Source organism: Thalassophryne amazonica, chromosome 2 (assembly GCF_902500255.1).
Source record: "Thalassophryne amazonica chromosome 2, fThaAma1.1, whole genome shotgun sequence".
NCBI classification, from domain to species: Eukaryota; Metazoa; Chordata; class Actinopteri; order Batrachoidiformes; family Batrachoididae; genus Thalassophryne; species Thalassophryne amazonica.
Window position 1 is genome coordinate 21,645,683 of NC_047104.1, and position 21,236 is coordinate 21,666,918.

At 43.6% G+C, this 21,236-nt stretch overlaps 1 protein-coding gene across 1 annotated transcript in view; it reads right to left on the reverse strand.

The window, feature by feature from the left end:
• Positions 1 to 5,657: 5,657 nt before the first annotated feature.
• The window catches only part of adamts17 (ADAM metallopeptidase with thrombospondin type 1 motif, 17), a 448,852-nt gene continuing 433,273 nt past the window's right edge, over positions 5,658 to 21,236 (reverse strand). Inside the window, exon 23 of the mRNA XM_034184238.1 lies at positions 5,658 to 6,221. Within this exon, the coding sequence (XP_034040129.1) occupies positions 6,070 to 6,221 (152 nt within the window). The 3' untranslated portion in view covers positions 5,658 to 6,069. The remainder of the gene's footprint in view (positions 6,222 to 21,236) is intronic.

Here is a 21,236-nt window from a genome sequence, read left to right on the forward strand (position 1 = left end):
ATCTGGATCATGTCAAAGACCAGGTCCAAACAACAGACACAGATGTTTATTTAGGCTGGACAAATCACCCATCAGATTTCAAATATCATTCAATGGCTATAGCCACAAATAAGACACTTCAGGAATTATCCACATTCACTGATTTAGAGACAGAGCTGAGCATTTTTCCCAAAACAAACAAACAGTTTGTGATGTGTGTCAGTGATTTGAACAGAAGCAATGAACAAACTTTCTATCAGTCATAACGAGAAGAAAGTAATCAGCTTACAGTCGATTCAAAGTAAACACACGTTTACACAGATCCATAATAGCACCATGTAAGACTTGACAAGCTTTATGACATAAACGAAGACAGGAACTGCATCCGAACGCAACCAGAAACTAAATAATCCCACAAAGTAACAGAACCACATCATGACAACAACACGCCCATGGTAACACACACACACCAGGCACAGACAGTACCGCACACACACATACGACTTACTGGGTCAACAGAGCCTGAAATGTGGAAGTTTTCAACTTGAAACAGTGAGACGCTGCTGCCTCGAAGCGCAGATAGCTGTCAGGCGCCGTGGGCCGTCCTTACGGCGACACTACCAGACCAAAATCTCTCATCAGCCGTTAAAATTTTTACCGAAAACCAGCTGAATTTATCGAATGGTGTCCACTCAGTTGTGCCTTACAGTTTTGAAAAAAATTTGATCAAACAAAGCAGCAGTCTCTGAGCCATTCCTAAACAATGAAAAAATCGACGAGAGGGTGGGCCACTCCTCACTCAAAGACTGCCCACAGGCGAATGACGCAACCGAAAGGCGTGAAAAAACTCTCACATGCCCACGAGGGTTCAAGCATGTCTGATGTAATCACACGTGATTCAAATCCATATGGTTTTTGAAAAAAATAATAAGATCGGATACTTTTCTAATAGACCTCGTATATATATATTTCGGTTTTAGTTTACGGATTTCAGTGTACTGATCAGTTACTGCAAATCTGAAATCTGAAATCTTGATCGCAAACCCTATTACTGCAAAAATGATTTTTTTGGCGGGCAGGGGGTGGTGGTCACTACAGCCGGTGAGGAGATCCCAGCAGCTCTCACTTCTGGTGTGGCAGGACCCCACTGATGTGTGCAGTAAATTCTGTGTCACTACACCTTGTAACAATGGTGCCAATGACAAATTCCCTTAAATTTTTAAAAAAGGTATTTTTCCAAACAAAGTGCTGTATTCTAACCAGCAGGAGGCCACTGTGTTCAGTGAATTTGGTGACACCACACCTGAATTTGTTGAATATTTTTCTGGTGTCTTTTTTCATTTTTGCACTTTGTGGACGGTCCCTATGCTTCAGTTTCTCCGCTGCCCGCCCACTCAGGTCAATACTATTACTAATATACTAATACTAATAGGACGGCTCATATCAAAAATAAGGTTGTAGCTCCTTGTCTACCTTTCTGAGGTTAGAAACTAGTGTTTGTTTTTCTGCAAAGTTTCTCTTAACTCATTGAGTGCCAGCCATTTTCAACGTTCAGAACATCCCAGTGCCAGGATTTCTTCAGCATTTGAGTGTTTTTTCAAGACCCATAGAAAATTGAGTTCTATGTCCATGTCAACAACAAACATACCACAAGAAAAGAAAAGAGATGAAAAGAAATTGGCTCAATGATGTGTCTTTGGCGCGGGGCGTTACTATCGGAAAAGACGTGTTTTAGAGTCAATGGCATCAAGTGAGTTAAGATTATTGAGCCGTTTCCCGTAGCGAGTTTGACACTTAACATTGCCATTTGACAGGTGGACTATCCCAGTCAAACTCTCATCTGACACTGTCCCTGGAGAGGGACACGCCAAGTGGGGCCGGGCGTGTCACACCAGGATCAGAGCCCGGTCGGAGTTCACCTCCCTGCTGCACTAGCTGCAGTGACACCCGCAAAAAAAAAAAAATTGTGCTGATATGGTTTGAGATCAAAATTTCCTGCAGTAATTGATCTGTAAACTGAAATTCGTTAACTAGTTAAACTGAATATATATATTTTATTATGAATGATATTCATGTTTTGTGAAACCTGCGTTCACATTTTGGGAGATAGCTTTTCAGTATTCACGTTTTGCAATTAACGGTTTGCGGACAATCCACAATTTACACCTGATTCACATTTTGGGGGTTAACAATGCGCTCCAGTAAAATATGGGGTACCACAGGGTTCTGTATAACGCCTTCTGCTATTCTTAATTTACATAGCACCTCTACTCACATTTACAAGAAAATAAAGATACTCTCAAAATAGGATTTTAGAGGCTGTCTGGCATCACTGAAAAAGAGTATGTCTTGAAATCTTATTTTTAAACTCTAACAAGACATAGGATCATGGTCATTAGATCTACATGACACAGACATCTGTTTGATCAGCTAACATTAATGTTGAATGCATGTGTCATTCATGATAGTCTTGGGAATCCCTCAGTTGGAAAACGTGTGGGTTCATTTAATGTTCCCAGATTAAACGTGTCACTGTACGCTGAAAAACAAATGGTCTTGACAGATCTTTAGCCTGGTCCCATGGCTGGGAAATCCCAGACAAACGTGGTCTGAGGACCTGCTGCAGCCTTCATCCACCTTCACAAGGTGCTGAGATACAAGCCATCACCACCTCCTGATCAGCCACTGAGGACGTCTTGTTTCACCAGAGCCCTGCTTGTTGTCTTATGTTCAGGGTTCTTGTTGGGCCTTCATGGCTACTGTACCAGCCAAGGTGCACACAAGGTCCCTAGCATATTTCACCCCAACAGGTAATCCCCTACCTTTACCCAGGTATCATGCCAAGGATGAGGGGGTTGGAGTTTGACATTCATCGTAGTAATAAAGCAATAAATCATTTGATCACACACTGTCTGTTAACCAACACATTATGCACGATCTGCTCTCCTGTCACTGACATCTTGGTCATGTCAGGTCACATTTTAGGGGTTATTAAAATCCCAAATACTTCACGGACTAGCACATCCCTGTCTGGCAGATCTAAATAAACTTTATGCACTGGCCTATGTATTGCTTTCTGATGGGCTACTATGTGTTCCAAAGGTATAAAAAAAAGTCAGCAGGTCACAGAACTTTTTATTATTGTGCACCTCTTTTATGGAACAATCTCCCTGCAAAGACAAGCTGACAAGCTGACTGGTGATTACCTGGCCTGTTCCAAAACCTGATGGAGTTGGTGGAAGAACATTAGTTCACAGTGATGTTCTCAAAGCTTTTGGAGGTGGGACTATCATGACTCCACCCCATCCTGTGATTGACTCTATCACCGGATCTGATCTCAAACCTGATGGAGCTGGTGGAAGAACATTAGTTCACAGTGGAGAATACAGAGGTTTTAGAGGTGGGATTGTCATGACTCCACACCAACCTGTCACTGACTATATCTCCTGGTCTGATCCCAAACCTGATGGAGCTGGTAGAACATTAGTTCACAGTGATGATCTCAGAGCCTCTGGAGATGGGACCTGACTGTGGATCTGGACATGGACTGGAAACACTGCAGCACTGTCCAAAACCACAAAATCCTTTCACTTGGGGGAGTAACATTGTATACATGTCTATAAATGTTTGCTTAAGCTAAACTATTCAATATATTTAGTAGCTGTATTGCATCTGATAGAAAGTGGAAGATGGTCGTGAGGTTTCAGTGGGCCAGGTCCTGCTCCGTGAGTGATCCATGGCTCTTCAACATATTTGTGGAGTAGTGGCTCTATGATCATCAGCATGATTGTTTCACTGCAGTTCCACAGTACTATTTTATGAGTACTACTCACAAAAATATTACAGTTCAAAATATTACTAAATACAAGTATGATCATTTTACTTACAGAATCCTAATTTAATCATTATCTCAAACTGCAACCGTTGGCTAAAATACAGTACAACAGAGTAAAATGGAGCAGAGGAAAAATTCACTCTGCTCCAAAAGTACTGGAACACTGAGGACCTGCTGTGCAGTAAAAATGTTTCAAAAGATGAACACAAGGAGAATGTTTAGAATTTCAGCTTTCATTTCCTGGTGTTTACAATTTGATGTGTTCAACAACAGAGGATAGTAGTCCTCAAGTACTACCTGGACCTACAAACTGAGTAGGTCCAGGTAGATTTAACATCTTCTTAATGGATCAGATGGGCTCTGCTGTGTGTGTGTGTGCACTGACTCAATGACTCGCACCCAAAGATGAGCATTTACGCAAAACGCCAGCTCGCAAAAGAGTCATTTTGCAATCAATAACAGACAAACACAAAGTTAAAAGTTGGATCAAAATGTCAAAATGACTGTGTGTTTAAAGCCGCGGAAGAAATAAAGCCAGCCAGAAGAAGCGCAGAGGTGACAGTCCAGGAACACAGAACGAGAGTGCGCAAAAGAGCAACTTTCCAGATATTAACAGACGAACACAAAGTTAAAAGTTGGATCACCGTGACTGTAAGCCACGGACGAAATAAAACCAGAGAGAAGAAGCGCAGAGGCAGCTGTCCAGGAACCCATGGTTCGGTTCTAGCTGGTCTGGTTATGGATGTGGGTTTTTTTTGGGGGGGGGGGTGGGGGGGTGATCCACAGTTGCGGCAGAGGGTGTATATAATTAAAGCGGCAACCTCATTGTGGTGTCGGGTTTTTTTTGGTGGTCACAGAGAGCTGGGTGAACACACAGAACTGCTGCATTTAATGACTCTGGAACACAGGTGAACACCAGCCTGGCGCACACCGGCTGGTGTCGTGCCAAAGGAGTTATCCCCATCAAAATTTGTAACCCCTGACATGGGAGCGTGCACTCACTCAGTGCAGCATCTTTTTTTGGACTGCGACATCTTGAATGGATGCTGTGAACTGAAAACCCACAAGTGTGGGAGGGGCTGGAGTTTTGGACCAAACCCATGCCTAAACGTGCACTAACGTCGCGTTACATGGTGCTACATGGATCATATGTGGCTTGACGTGGATCATATGAGGTGACACGAACCATATGAGGCTGGACGGGGCTCAAATGACAGGTCGGTTGCGGCTCACTAGAGGCTGATACCTGGCACATATGAGGTACAGAGAGGCACATAGAGGCGCCTTAGGAGCGGCTACGTGATGGCTTAAAACATTGATCATTCTTCAAATAATTGCTGGCACACCCATGTGTGGCTCATTATTCATGGCTTATTTGGTGGGACTGAGTCTTAAGGAATCTCATTTACGCCACTTGTATCTGTGTTCTTGTTCTTTCCATCATTACCCAAAGTTCATGATCGTAGGTGAAGACAGGAGCATAAATCTGCTCTTAAATCAAGAGCCTCACTTTCTGGCTCAGCTGCTTCTTCACCACAACTGTTTGATACAGCGTCCATAAAACAACAGATGCCACCCTAATCCATTTGTCGATCTCATGCTCCAATTTACCCCAACTCATGAACAAGATACTTAATCTCAAGATACTTGAGACACTTAAACTCCTCCACTTGGGGCAGTAACTCCAGTAGAACCAAAGAAAAACTACAATTTTCTGGCATCAGTAGGATGCAGGTTTCATGACGTTATTATGAACAAGAGATATGAAAGTGATATTTACTGTAAGACTATCTTACTTTTGCTGACTCAAAAGCTGGGTGGTCAGTTACTAAAGCTTCTATGCTGTTGAATTCATAAAGACGGCTGTAAAAACCAGTGAATAAAAGTGGACATTCTAAACAGTCTTCTTATGTTAATTATTTTATCTCAAACCCAAACATCTTCAGTGTTTAGCAGAAATTGCTAAATTGTCCTCACTGTTCCAATACTTTGGCAATTATTGTCCATACCTCTATGCAATAATTAAAACAAATTGCAGAGTGCTTTTTAATAGAGCGCCCATTCTTCTTCTTTGGTGTACAGCAAAAGAACGATGAACATTTTCAAGTCTTGAGTACAACTGGAAGCCTACTTTTAAATGTACACTTCTTTTTTTAAATGTACATTTTCTTTTGTAAATATAAAGTTCCAGCATTAACATTAAGCATTTAAAAACTTTTAAGAGCACTTTGTGGGGAAGGTCAATGGTTTGGTCATTAGCTGTTGTGTGGTACTTTCTTAGCGTAGAAATCCCTACAGGTTTGGCAGCAGCGCTGGTACCACCTCATGTCCTGGCACAGATTCTTCCGTCGGATCACACGGCAGTAAACTGTCCACTGGTCCCCCAGACATTTGTAGGTCAGAGCAGCTGAGGGAGGAAGCAGAGAAAAATAGGAAATCAGTGAGCAAATTTACCAGAAGGAGTCTGGCCTCAAGCCAAGAGTGACCATGAAGTGGGTCCTGCTGGGAACAAGAGCACTGCCACAGACAAAGGAACCGTCTGCTCCTGTCCGGATCTTTTCTGTCACCTTCTGTCGGAATGAGGTCATGCAATCACTAATCTGACAATTAAGACCGTCAGCAATCCAGATTATCATATACCTATAAATGATACGGCAATATGATTGGCTAAAACACTAAAGAATAAATAGCAATACACCCTTTTTGCGGACGGGTAATATTTTTCATACCACCCGAGTAATCAGCCAATCCAGACAGTGGAGCAGCGCCACAGCGGAGCAGCGCCACAACGAAGAGGCGCGGCCAGAGGAACTGTGAAATACTGGTGAGTCACTATTAATAATTTCTTACGTGTCCAACCTCGTAGGTTGATCGTTAAAATTAAATTCGTTAGTTCTAAAAGCCATCATAATTATTTATAGGAAAACGTTCTTTTTTTTCTACTAAAGTTTGAACTTTGAGTGTTTACACAGGAGAGAAAAGTGAGAAAAAAATGTTTAAACATTTTTTAACAAAAAATGTTAAAGCCTGTTTGAGAAAAGTGTATAAAGTGTGTAGTGAGGGGTTTTACAGCCTTAAAACATCTATAGGTAATAACTAAAAAATAACGCTGACTACTTCACGGATTTCGCCTATCACGGGCTATTTTTAGAACGTAACTCCCTTTCGCGGTGTCGCAGTTTTGCTGATTTTTATTAGTACAATTTTGCATGCTGCTTCTTTTTTTTATTTTTATTTTATTTTTTAAACAGCGCATTGTGTTCTGCATCCTTATCAGGTGGGCCGGTTGGCATCACCACGATTGCGCTCACTGCCTCCGATGCGCTTACTGAGTCTGCGGGCTCGGTAAGTGCCGCAGCGGGCCACTCACACCCTTCAGCCTCCGGCCTCAGGGTGTATGGTTTTCTTCAGGGTGTATAAAGCCATATTCATTGGTGAACAACTTGATAACTGATAATATTGACACTTTTGTCAAAATTAACAAAGAAACCATAACGGTGATGTTCCCGGATTGTTGGACCATCAGTTCATTACTGCCACTCCACAGTGGTACATGAAAGCATGTGTGAACATTTTTATCATTTTATATGAAATGTTACTGAGAAAATTCTAAAATTGCGCTTTTTTGCACAGTAAGTACAACAAATTTATGCAAAATGACTGGAAGACGTTTGCACAAGATATTCGACAATATTGCACATAACTGAATAAGTGAATAACTGTTCATTATGTATTCATCCCGTAGAATGGGGAGGAATTATACAGTAAACACTAAGGGACTTCTTTAAAAATGCTGCGTTTCTTCAGTAATTTCCACAATAAGTAACTAAAGTATTTCCAGACAACGCCTTCCAAAACAAGGACGTCTTCTCATCTTGCTGTGATGATGAATACAACTGAAACAACATTTACTCACTTTGTGAATGGTTTTAGCAAGTGGCTATTCGTACAGTTGTATGTAAATGTTTGGGCACCCCTGATGATTTCCATGATTTTCCTTTATAAATCATTGGTTGTTTGGCTCAGCAATTTCAGTTAAATATGTCATATAGCAGACAAACTGAGAAGTAAAATGAAGTTTATAGGATTTACAGAAAGTGTGCAATAATTCTTTAAACAAAATTAAGCATGTGCATAAATTTGGGCACCCCAACAGGAAAAATACATCAATACTTAGTATATCCTCCTTTTGCAAAATAACAGCCTCTAAACGCTTCCTATAACTTCCAATGAGTTTCTGGATTCTGGTTGAAGGTATTTTGGACCATTCTTCTTTACAAAACATCTCGGGTTTGTTGGTTTCCGAGCATGGAGAGCCCGCTTAAAATCACACCACAGATTGTCAATAATATTCAGGTCTGGGGACTGAGATGGCCATTCCAGAACATTGTACTTGTTCCTCTGCGTGAATGCCTTAGTAGATTTTGAGCAGTGTTTAGGGTTGTCTTGTTGAAAGATCCAGCCCCGGCGCAACTTCAGCTTTGTCACTGATTCATGAACATTGTTCTCAAGAATCTGCTGATATTGACTGGAATCCATGTGACCCTCAACTTTAACAAGATTCCCAGTACCTGCACTGGCCACACAGCCACACAGCATGATGGAACCACCTCCAAATTTTACTGTAGGTAGCAAGTGTTTTTCTTGGAATACTGTGTTCTTTTTCAGCCATGCATACTGCCCTTGTTATGTCCAAATATCTCAATTTTAGTTTCATCAGTCCACAGCACGGTATTCCAAAATGAAGCTCGCTTGTCCAAATGTGCTTTAGCATACCTCAAGCGACTGTTTGTGGCATGTATGCAGAAAAGGCTTCCTCTGCATTACAGCATCATACAGCATCTCTTTGTGCAACGTGCACTGTATGGTTGAATGATGCACAGAGACACTATCTGCAGCAAGATAATGTTGTAGGTCTTTGGAGCAGGTCTGTGGGTTGACTATGACTGTTGTCACCATCCTTCACTTCAGCTTATCTGAGATTTTTCTTGGCCTGCCACTTCAGGCCTTAACTAGTATTGTGCCTGTGGTCTTCCATTTCCTCACTATGTTCCTCACTGTGGAATATGACAGCTGAAATCTCTGATAGCTTTTTAATCCTTCCCCTAAACCATGATGTTGAACAATCTTTGTTTTCAGGTTGTTTGAGAGTTGTTTAGAGGTCCCCATGTTTCCACTCATTAGAAGAGATGCAAAGAGGAGAAACATTTGAAAATGGCCACCTTAAAGACCCTTTCTCATGATTGGATTCACCTGTGTAAGGAGGTCAAGGGTCAATGAGCTTACCAAACCAATTTTGTGTTTCAATAATTAGTGCTAAATGTATTTAAATCAATACAAAAACAAAGGGGCCCAAATTTATGCACATGCCTAATTTCATTTAAATAATTATTGTACACTTTCTGTAAATACTAGAAACTTCATTTCACTTCTCAAATATCAGTGTGTTCATCTGCTATATGATATATTTAACTGAAATTTCTCATCCAGACAACCAATGATTTATAAAGGAAAATCATGAAAATTATTAGGGGTGCCCAAACTTTTGCATACAATTATATTATGGCACAGCTCTCAGTATGTTGGCGTGTGACACCATATCAGGCACATGCAACTCCAGCAGTGACAGAGTGCGCTCTGACTGGTGTCATTCCCATGATTCACTTACACAGTAAATGCCGTCCCTCCGAGCACTTTGCACCTGACTGTGTCAAGGTGGGCACACCTCAAAATGCACTCGTGCCCTGCACTTTGGACCGTGTGCTCCAGATTATGAAGAATGGGCCCTCGGTGTATCCAGAAATAGAAGACCATATCACGAAGGTAGAGGTTTTAAACCAACTACAAAAATCTGATCTGGTGTGGACAGGAAGTGAGACAGAAACCAGTCTTGTTTAGAACTGGTAAAAACTTTTGGGACTAATGTGAGCCAGGTCACATCACCAAATCCAGTCTGAATGGAACAAAGACATGGATCAGGCGTGGACAGACTGACCTTTGCATTATAAAGGAAAATCATGAAAATTATCAGGGGTGCCCAAACGTTTGCATACAACTGTACGTTGCCGTATTAATAACATTCATACATAGTGCAGCCTTGTTATGGTTATGGTTTATTGTTATGGAGTTATTAGAGAGATATGGCGTTATTAGAGATAATGGAAAGAGTCAGAGCTCTATTGAGCTGAGTATTCCATTAACTTTAACTAGTAATGACTTCATGACTTTCTTTGCTAACAAAATTTTGACTATTAGAGAAAAAATTACTCATAACCATCCCAAAGATGTATCATTATCTTTGGCTGCTTTCAGTGATGCCGGTATTTGGTTAGACTCTTTCTCTCCGATTGTTCTGTCTGAGTTATTTTCATTAGTTACTTCATCCAAACCATCAACATGTTTATTAGACCCCATTCCTGCCAGGCTGCTCAAGGAAGCCCTACCATTATTTAATGCTTCAATCTTAAATATGATCAATCTATCTTTGTTAGTTGGCTATGTACCACAGGCTTTTAAGGTGGCAGTAATTAAACCATTACTTAAAAAGCCATCACTTGACCCAGCTATCTTAGCTAATTATAGGCCAATCTCCAACCTTCCTTTTCTCTCAAAGATTCTTGAGAGGGTAGTTGTAAAACAGCTAACTGATCACCTGCAGAGGAATGGTCTATTTGAAGAGTTTCAGTCAGGTTTTAGAATTCATCATAGTACAGAAACAGCATTAGTGAAGGTTACAAATGATCTTCTTATGGCTTCGGACAGTGGACTTATCTCTGTGCTTGTTCTGTTGGACCTCAGTGCTGCTTTTGATACTGTTGACCATAAAATTTTATTACAGAGATTGGAGCATGTCATAGGTGTTAAAGGCACTGCGCTGCGGTGGTTTGAATCATATTTGTCTAATAGATTACAGTTTGTTCATGTAAATGGGGAATCTTCTTCACAGACTAAAGTTAATTATGGAGTTCCACAAGGTTCTGTGCTAGGACCAATTTTATTCACTTTATACATGCTTCCCTTAGGCAGTATTATTAGACGGTATTGCTTAAATTTTCATTGTTACGCAGATGATACCCAGCTTTATCTATCCATGAAGCCAGAGGATACACACCAATTAGCTAAACTGCAGGATTGTCTTACAGACATAAAGACATGGATGACCTCTAATTTCCTGCTTTTAAACTCAGATAAAACTGAAGTTATTGTACTTGGCCCCACAAATCTTAGAAGCATGGTGTCTAACCAGATCTTTACTCTGGATGGCATTTCCCTGACCTCTAGTAATACTGTGAGAAATCTTGGAGTCATTTTTGATCAGGATATGTCATTCAAAGCGCATATTAAACAAATATGTAGGACTGCCTTTTTGCATTTACGCAATATCTCTAAAATCAGAAAGGTCTTGTCTCAGAGTGATGCTGAAAAACTAATTCATGCATTTATTTCCTCTAGGCTGGACTATTGTAATTCATTATTATCAGGTTGTCCTAAAAGTTCCCTAAAAAGCCTTCAGTTGGTTCAGAATGCTGCAGCTAGAGTACTGACGGGGACTAGCAGGAGAGAGCATATCTCACCCGTGTTGGCCTCTCTTCATTGGCTTCCTGTTAATTCTAGAATAGAATTTAAAATTCTTCTTCTTACTTATAAGGTTTTGAATAATCAGGTCCCATCTTATCTTAGGGACCTCGTAGTACCATATTACCCCATTAGAGCGCTTCGCTCTCAGACTGAAGGCTTACTTGTAGTTCCTAGGGTTTGTAAGAGTAGAATGGGAGGCAGAGCCTTCAGCTTTCAGGCTCCTCTCCTGTGGAACCAGCTCCCAATTCAGATCAGGGAGACAGATACCCTCTCTACTTTTAAGATTAGGCTTAAAACTTTCCTTTTCGCTAAGGCTTATGGTTAGGGCTGGATCAGGTGACCCTGGACCATCCCTTGGTTATGCTGCTTTAGACGTAGACTGTGGGGGGGTTCCCATGATGCACTGTTTCTTTCTCTTTTTGCTCCGTATGCATCACTCTGCATTTAATCATTAGTGATCGATCTCTGCCCCCCTCCACAGCATGTCTTTTTCCTGGTTCTTTCCCTCAGCCCCAACCAGTCTCAGCAGAAGACTGCCCCTCCCTGAGCCTGGTTCTGCTGGAGGTTTCTTCCTGTTAAAAGGGAGTTTTTCCTTCCCACTGTAGCCAAGTGCTTGCTCATAGGGGGTCGTTTTGACCGTTGGGGTTTTTCATAATTATTGTATGGCCTTGCCTTACAATATAGAGCGCCTTGGGGCAACTGTTTGTTGTGATTTGGCGCTATATAAAAAAAAAAAGTTGATTGATTGATTGATGTGAGGACTGTAGCTTTTGCTGCTGAGCTAATCAATGGACAGCAGTGGGTTTGTGCAGGCTAATCTGTGACACAGAAATTAATACAGCACTGTGTCTTTTAAAAACACACAAACACACTGCTTTAAAGTGTAGGTGACATGATATGCAATGTTTTTTATTTGAGTATTTAAGACTAAAATTAAACAACAGCTTGAAAGTCATCCTTTCCTGGTGCGCAGTTACTAAAGAGAGAAATATTCAGATTTTGAACTGCGCGCCACTAAAAACCAGGAACTTCCTGGCTGGTCCCGACATCAGAGAAGAAGGAGCAAGTGATCACAGTGGCAGTGTTGCCAACTAAACAGTCCCTCTAAAAATCGCCCCCCCACCCCCCGCCATCACTGCGCATGCATCATTAGCTGCAGTTAACCAATTATCACCTCGTTTCTGCTTAAAACTGCACTCCAGTCATCATCTAGCTCAGTGACAGATATCTGAAGCTTTTGTACAACAATCATTTCCACATAAATTCAGCATTATTTCATCATAAAAGATGGATGAAGCGATCAGAGTGCCACAACTACATGAGCAGCTAGCTGATGCGTTCACTGCGCATCAGTCACTTCAAAGAGTTTGCAGAGTTTCTGCTTCAAATGGACTTTAGAATGATTTAAGAGGTTTTACCTTGCCATCTGATGGTAAATAATCCCAATAATCAATTTGATTGCTTTGGGTGAAAAGACTCCTTCTCAGACATGCTGCTGTGGTCTGAAATGACGCATTCGCAGTGAAGGCAGGTGGATCAATTTTTTGGGGGGGACCGTTCATTCTGTTACACGGGATCCATTATCTTAATAGCCTCATTAATTTATGGCTTAATTTATAGATGTTTTTTTACAGGCTACTGACAGCCTTGTTTCCACTGAGTGGTTCGGGTCAGAGCTGCACCGTGTTTTCGGTGTCAGAACGGTTATTCTTGCCAGCAGAATCCTTTTGATTGGCAGGTGGAACACTTATATTGAAGACCATGTACTGTAGTGTTCAGAATAATAGTAGTGCTATGTGACTAAAAAGATTAATCCAGGTTTTGAGTATATTTCTTATTGTTACATGGGAAATGAGGTACCAGTAGATTCAGTAGATTCTCACAAATCCAACAGGCCAAGCATTCATGATATGCACACTCTTAAGGCTATGAAATTGGGCTATTAGTAAAAAAAAAAAGTAGAAAAGGAGGTGTTCACAATAATAGTAGCATCTGCTGTTGACACTACAAACTCAAAACTATTATGTTCAAACTGCTTTTTTAGCAATCCTGTGAATCACTAAACTAGCATTTAGTTGTATAACCACAGTTTTTCATGATTTCTTCACATCTGCGAGGCATTAATTTTGTTGGTTTGGAACTAAGATTTTGCTCATTTACCAGTGTGCTTGGGGTCATTGTCTTGTTGAAACACCCATTTCAAGGGCATGTCCTCTTCAGCATAAGGCAACATGACCTCATCAAGTATTTTGACATATCCAAAATGATCCATGATACTTGGTATGAGATATATAGGCCCAACACCATAGTAGGAGAAACATGCCCATATCATGATGCTTGCACCACCATGCTTTCTTCACTGTGAACTGTGGCTTGAATTTAGAGTTTGGGTGTTGTCTCACAAACTGTCTGCGGCCCTTGGACCCAAAAAGAACTATTTTACTCTCATCAGTCCACAAAATATTCCTACATTTCTCTTTAGGCCAGTTGATGTGTTCTTTGGCAAATTGTAACCTCTTCTCCACATGTCTTTTATTTTACAGAGGGACTTTGCGGGGGATTCTTGCAAATAAATTAGCTTCACACAGGTGTCTTCTAACTGTCACAGCACTTACAGGTAACTCCAGACTGTCTTTAATCATCCTGGAGCTGATCGATGGGTGAGCCTTTGCCATTCTGGTTATTCTTCTATCCATTTTGATGGTTGTTTTCCGTTTTCTTCCACGCGTCTCTGTTTTTTTTTGTCCATTTTAAAGCATTGGAGATCATTGTAGATGAACAGCCTATAATTTTTTGCACCTGCGTATAAGTTTTCCCCTCTCCAATCAACTTTTTAATCAAACTACGCTGTTCTTCTGAACAATGTCTTGAACGTCCCATTTTCCTCAGGCTTTCAAAGAGAAAAGCATGTTCAACAGGTGCTGGCTTCATCCTTAAATGCCACACTACTATTATTGTGAACACCCTCTTTTCTACTTTTTTTTTACTAATAGCCCAATTTCATAGCCTTAAGAGTGTGCATATCATGAATGCTTCATCTTGTTGGATTTGTGAGAATCTACTGAATCTACTGGTACCTTGTTTCCCATGAAACAATAAGAAATATACTCAAAAACTGGATTAATCTTTTTAGTCACATAGCACCACTATTATTCTGATCACTACTGTATGCATGGTGTCTGCAGCTTCTCCACTCGACACAGAGGCAAAACTATTTTCACATTATTTTTGTTGTGTGGGCCGCCAGAAGAGGAGGTACTGCTGGCCCACCACCAGAGGGCGCCCTGCCTGAAGTGCGGGCTTCAGGCACGAGAGGGCGCTGCCGCCTCAGGAACAAGCCGTGGTGACAGCTGTCACCCATCATCCATGACAGCTGTCACTGATCATCTAATCCACATCTGGAATAAAAGCAGGAAGACACCTCCACCACATTGCCGAGATATCACCTTCATCAAGAGGTAATTTCCTCAGCCTTAATCTGTGCCGTATCGCACGTAATCGTTGTCTGATTCTCTACAGGAGTTCCTGGTAGCTTGTGTCAGCTGGAGGCTGAGCTGGTCGCGGACGACAGGGTGACAAGCCGCACCCTTCCCGACCTGTGAAGACAAGCGTCTGTATCAGAACTGTAGAAAGACTGTGTATATATTTGCGGAGGTGGAGGTGTAATTCCTACCAGGATTGTTACTGGGTGTTCACACACCCACTCTTGACTGTCTTTTGTTTTCTGCCAGCAGTACCAGATCCGACACGCCAAGACGGTGGCCACCTGGGGACTTCGGGACTTGGCGGCTCCAGTATCCCTCGGGTTTGGTGGTAGTGGAAATCGTGCGGTTCCGGTTCGTCTCCAGACGGGCGTCTCCTATCGTCGAGCCTGCCCACACGACACCTTTATTAACTGACTTGTATACATTCTGTGATCTGCTGTGTTTGGTTGTGTCATTCACAACAGTAAAGTGTTCTAATTTAACTCCTTCCATTGTCCGTTCATTTACGCCCCCTGTTGTGGGTCCGTGTCACTACACTTTCCCAACAGGATATCTCGGCCAGCGTCATGGACTCCGAGGGGCGTCACCCGGCTGTTGAACGACCAATGGGAGAGCAGGGAGTGCAGGCGTCTGCAGGAGGCGTGATTGGTGAGCTACAGCACATTTTCACCGCCTTTATGGCTCGGATGGATCAAATAGCCGAGCAAAACATCCTCCTGAACCGCAGGGTGGAGGCTCTCTCCGCGCAAGTGGCGGCGAACGCTCAGGGCGCTGCTGCAGCTCCTCCTCCTGCCGACCCTGTGCAGGATATGAATGTTCCAGTGGTGGTTCAACAACCCCTCCCACCATCCCCTGAAGCATACATAAGCCCTCCTGAGCCATACGGAGGTTGTGTGGAGACGTGCGCGGACTTCCTCTTACAGTGTTCGCTCGTCTTCGCACAACGTCCCGTCATGTACGCGTCAGACGCTAGCAAAATAGCTTATGTGATTACTCTGCTTCGGGGAGAGGCACGCGCTTGGGCTACGGCGCTTTGGGAGCAAAATTCACGGCTCCTTCACACATACACTGGGTTTGTGAGGGAGTTCAGAACTGTGTTTGATCACCCTAACAGGGGAGAGACCGCTTCAACTGTGCTGCTGTCAATGAGACAGGGACGCCGGAGCGCAGCCGCTTATGCAGTCGACTTCCGCATGGCGGCTGCGAGGTCCGGCTGGAATAACGCTGCGCTCCGCGCCGCCTTCGTAAACGGACTGTCGTCAGTCCTGAAGGAGCACCTGGTGGCCAAGGATGAACCGCGGGAATTAGATGGGCTTATCGATCTTGTTATACGGTTAGACAATCGGTTGGAGGAACGCCGTCGGGAACGAGACGAAGGGCGTGGCCGGGCGCGCGCCGTCCCTCTTCCTTCCGGGTCCGAGAAAGGTCCGCCCTTCCCACGCTCCCTGGCCTCTACGTCCCGTGGGGCGACAGCTCCCCCTGCTGACGAAGCTATGGACACGAGCAGGGCCACATTCAGACCACCAAATAGACAGAGGAGTTTTCCCCGCGGGGCGTGTTTTCTTTGTGGCTCAATGGAGCATCAATTGAGCAATTGCCCCGAACGGTTAAACACCAACGCCCGCCCGTAGAAACTGGGCTTAGGGTGGGCCAAGAAATTCACGTGGGACACACACATATTTCCACACGGCTCCCAGTTACAATCCTTAGTGGGGATTTAACCCTTCAGGCCCCAGCACTGGTAGACACAGGGTCAGAAGGGAATCTGCTAGACAGCAGATGGGCCAGGGAGGTAGGGCTCCCTCTGGTGGCGCTACCTTCACCATTGCAGGTGCGAGCACTAGATGGCACCCTACTCCCTTTAATCACACACAGGACACTACCAGTAACTCTGGTAGTGTCAGGGAATCATAGGGAGGAGATTGAGTTTTTTGTAACTCCTTCTACCTCCCGTGTGATTCTGGGGTTTCCCTGGATGCTAAAACACAATCCCCGGATTGATTGGCCGTCCGGGGTGGTGGTACAGTGGAGCGAGACCTGCCATCGGGTGTGTTTGGGATCCTTGGTTCCTCCCGGTTCCCAGGCTAAGGAGCAGGTCAATGTTCCCCCCAATCTGTCGGCGGTGCCAGGTGAGTACCATGATCTTGCTGACGTTTTTAGCAAGGATCGGGCACTCACCCTTCCCCCGCACCGTCCGTACGATTGTGCCATCGATTTGTTGCCAGGTGTGGAGTTCCCGTCCAGCAGGCTGTACAACCTCTCCAGACCTGAGCGCGAATCGATGGAGACCTACATCCGGGACTCCTTAGCTGCCGGGCTGATCCGTAACTCCACCTCTCCGATGGGAGCAGGTTTCTTTTTTGTGGGCAAAAAAGATGGCGGTCTTCATCCATGCATTGATTACCGGGGGCTGAACGAGATCACGGTTCGCAACCGATACCCGTTGCCTTTGTTGGATTCGGTGTTCACCCCCCTGCATGGAGCCAAAATCTTCACAAAGTTGGATGTTAGAAACGCATACCACCTTGTTCGGATCCGGAAGGGAGACGAATGGAAGACGGCATTCAACACCCCGTTAGGTCATTTTGAGTACCTGGTCATGCCGTTCGGCCTCACTAACGCCCCCGCGACGTTCCAAGCTTTGGTTAATGACGTCTTGCGGGACTTCCTGCACCGATTCGTCTTCGTATACCTGGACGATATACTCATCTTTTCTCCGGACCCTGAGACCCATGTACGGCATGTACGTCAGGTCCTGCAGCGGTTGTTGGAGAACCGGCTGTTTGTGAAGGGCGAGAAGTGTGAGTTTCACCGCACCTCTTTGTCCTTCCTGGGGTTTATCATCTCCTCCAACTCCGTCGCCCCGGATCTGGCCAAGGTCGCAGCGGTGAGAGACTGGCCCTAACCTACGAGCCGTAGGAAGCTGCAACAGTTCCTCGGCTTCGCAAATTTTTACAGGAGGTTCATTAAGGGGTATAGTCAGGTAGTTAGCCCCCTGACAGCCCTGACCTCACCAAAAGTTCCCTTCACCTGGTCGGATCGGTGCGATGCCGCGTTCAGGGAGTTGAAATAGCGCTTCTCGACTGCACCTGTCTTGGTGCAGCCCGATCCTAGTCGCCAGTTTGTGGTTGAAGTGGACGCCTCTGACTCAGGGATAGGAGCCGTGCTATCCCAGAGCGGAGAGACCGATAAGGTTCTTCACCCGTGTGCCTATTTTTCCCGCAGGTTGACCCCAGCAGAGCGGAACTATGACGTGGGCAATCGAGAGCTCCTTGCGGTGAAAGAGGCTCTTGAGGAGTGGAGACACCTGCTGGAGGGAGCGTCAGTGCCTTTCACGGTTTTTACTGACCACCAGAACCTGGAGTATATCAGGACCGCCAAGTGACTGAACCCCAGGCAAGCCCGCTGGTCACTGTTTTTCGGCCGTTTTGACTTCCGGATCACCTACCGCCCCGGGACCAAAAACCAGAGATCGGATGCCCTGTCCCGGGTGCACGAACGGGAAGTCAAGACCGAGCTGTCGGATCCACAGGAACAAGCCGTGGTGACAGCTGTCACCCATCATCCATGACAGCTGTCACTGATCATCTAATCCACATCTGGAATAAAAGCAGGAAGACACCTCCACCACATTGCCGAGATATCACCTTCATCAAGAGGTAATTTCCTCAGCCTTAATCTGTGCCGTATCGCACGTAATCGTTGTCTGATTCTCTACAGGAGTTCCTGGTAGCTTGTGTCCGCTGGAGGCTGAGCTGGTCGCGGACGACAGGGTGACAAGCCGCACCCTTCCCGACCCGTGAAGACAAGCGTCTGTATCAGAACTGTAGAAAGACTGTGTATATATTTGCGGAGGTGGAGGTGTAATTCCCACCAGGATTGTTACTGGGTGTTCACACACCCACTCTTGACTGTCTTTTGTTTTCTGCCAGCAGTACCAGATCCGACACGCCGAGACGGTGGCCACCTGGGGACTTCGGGACTTGGCGGCTCCAGTATCCCTCGGGTTCGGTGGTAGTGGAAATCGTGTGGTTCCGGTTCGTCTCCAGATGGGCGTCTCCTATCGTCGAGCCTGCCCACACGACACCTTTATTAATTGACTTGTATACATTCTGTGATCTGCTGTGTTTGGTTGTGTCATTCACAACAGTAAAGTGTTCTAATTTAACTCCTTCCATTGTCCGTTCATTTACGCCCCCTGTTGTGGGTCTGTGTCACTACACTTTCCCAACAATTTTATTTTATTGTTTTGTGGATCATGGGAATTTCGTCGCATGCAGACTGAGCCGTTAGTACAACCCCTGGCAATAATTATGGAATCACCAGCCTCGGAGGATGTTCATTCAGTTGTTTAATTTTGTAGAAAAAAAGCAGATCACAGACATGACACAAAACTAAAGTCATTTCAAATGGCAACTTTCTGGCTTTAAGAAACACTATAAGAAATCAGGAAAAATAATTGTGGCAGTCAGTAACGGTTACTTTTTTAGACCAAGCAGAGGGGAAAAAAATATGGACTCACTCAATTCTGAGGAATAAATTATGGAATCACGCTGTAAATTTTCATCCCCAAAACTAACACCTGCATCAAATCAGATCTGCTCATTAGTCTGCATCTAAAAAGGAGTGATCACACCTTGGAGAGCTCTTGCACCAAGTGGACTGACATGAATCATGGCTCCAACACGAGAGATGTCAATTGAAACAAAGGAGAGGATTATCATTTCTTAAAAGAGGGTAAATCATCACGCAATGTTGCAAAAGATGTTGGTTGTTCACAGTCAGCTGTGTCTAAACTCTGGACCAAATACAAACAACATGGGAAGGTTGTTAAAGGCAAACATACTGGTAGACCAATGAATACATCAAAGCGTCAAGACAGAAAACTTAAAGCAATATGTCTCAAAAATCGAAAATGCACAACAAATGAGGAATGAATGGGAGGAAACTGGAGTCAACGTCTGTGACCGAACTGTAAGAAACCGCCTAAAGGAAATGGGATTTACATACAGAAAAGCTAAATGAAAGCCATCATTAACATCTAAACAGAAAAAAACAAGGTTACAATGGGCTAAGGAAAATCAATCGTGGACTGTGGATGACTGGATGAAAGTCATATTCAGTGATGAATCTCGAATCTGCATTGGGCAAGGTGATGATGCTGGAACCTTTGTTTGGTGCCGTTCCAATGAGATTTATAAAGATGACTGCCTGAAGAGTACATGTAAATTTCCACAGTCATTGATGATATGGGGCTGCATGTCAGGTAAAGGCACTGGGGAGATGGCTGTCATTACATCATCAATAAATGCACAAGTTTACATTGATATTTTGGACACTGTTCTTATCCCATCAATTGAAAGGATGTTTGGGGATGATGAAATCATTTTTCAAGATAATGCATCTTGCCATAGAGCAAAAACTGTGAAAACATTCCTTGCAAAAAGACACATAGGGTCAATGTCATGGCCTGCAAATAGTCCGGATCTTAATCCAATTGAAAATCTTTGGTGGAAGTTGAAGAAAATGGTCCATGACAAGGCGCCAACCTGCAAAGCTGATCTGGCAACAGCAATCAGAGAAAGTTGGAGCCAGTCAGTCTCAGATGCAATGAACAGATTACACCTGCAGTTGACCGTGCCGGTCACGGATCAGTGCAGCAGAGACTCGAAGCATCATGGACTTTTCTTCAGCCAGGACAACAAATTAAATTATTTTCAGATGTCGTTTTGTAAAGGTGGATAAATTTTCAGATGATCTTACTGAAACGGACAGGTAAGACTATATTATTTACTCCTTGTGTGAATGGTTTTAATATTTAATAGTAGCGTGTTACGCTACTAATGTACAGTACACTAACTCTATTCAAGAAGGAAACAATATTTATTTTAAAAATAGCTGATATTTTCAGTCCCTCGTGTCATTTTTCAGATTTAAATGCACCCGTTTTTCAGAAAAAAATCATAAATAAAAAATCCACATCACTTTTTTTCTGATGCCACAGACAGTAAAACAATTTACTTATTTGTTTTAATCAGTTGATTAGACCAAAGAGCTGGCAAAAAAGTATCACCTCCACCAGTATCCCAAAATCACCAGCAGTATTTATTTATTTATTTTATAATCAACATTCTGTGTTCTGAACTCCTTGAACATCGTCACTGTTGTCAGACTGAAGGTTTTCCTCTAAGGTGTCCTCTCCCTCATTGTCATCTAAATAAGGCTCAAAACCATAAGGCTGTGTCCTCCACAGCTTATTCAGACACACATTCAGACTGGACTTGAAAAAAGGTCCACACTAGAAAAAAAAATCGTCTGAAAACAGCGAGCACGTGTTTTTCTCTTCCTTGGTCCATGTG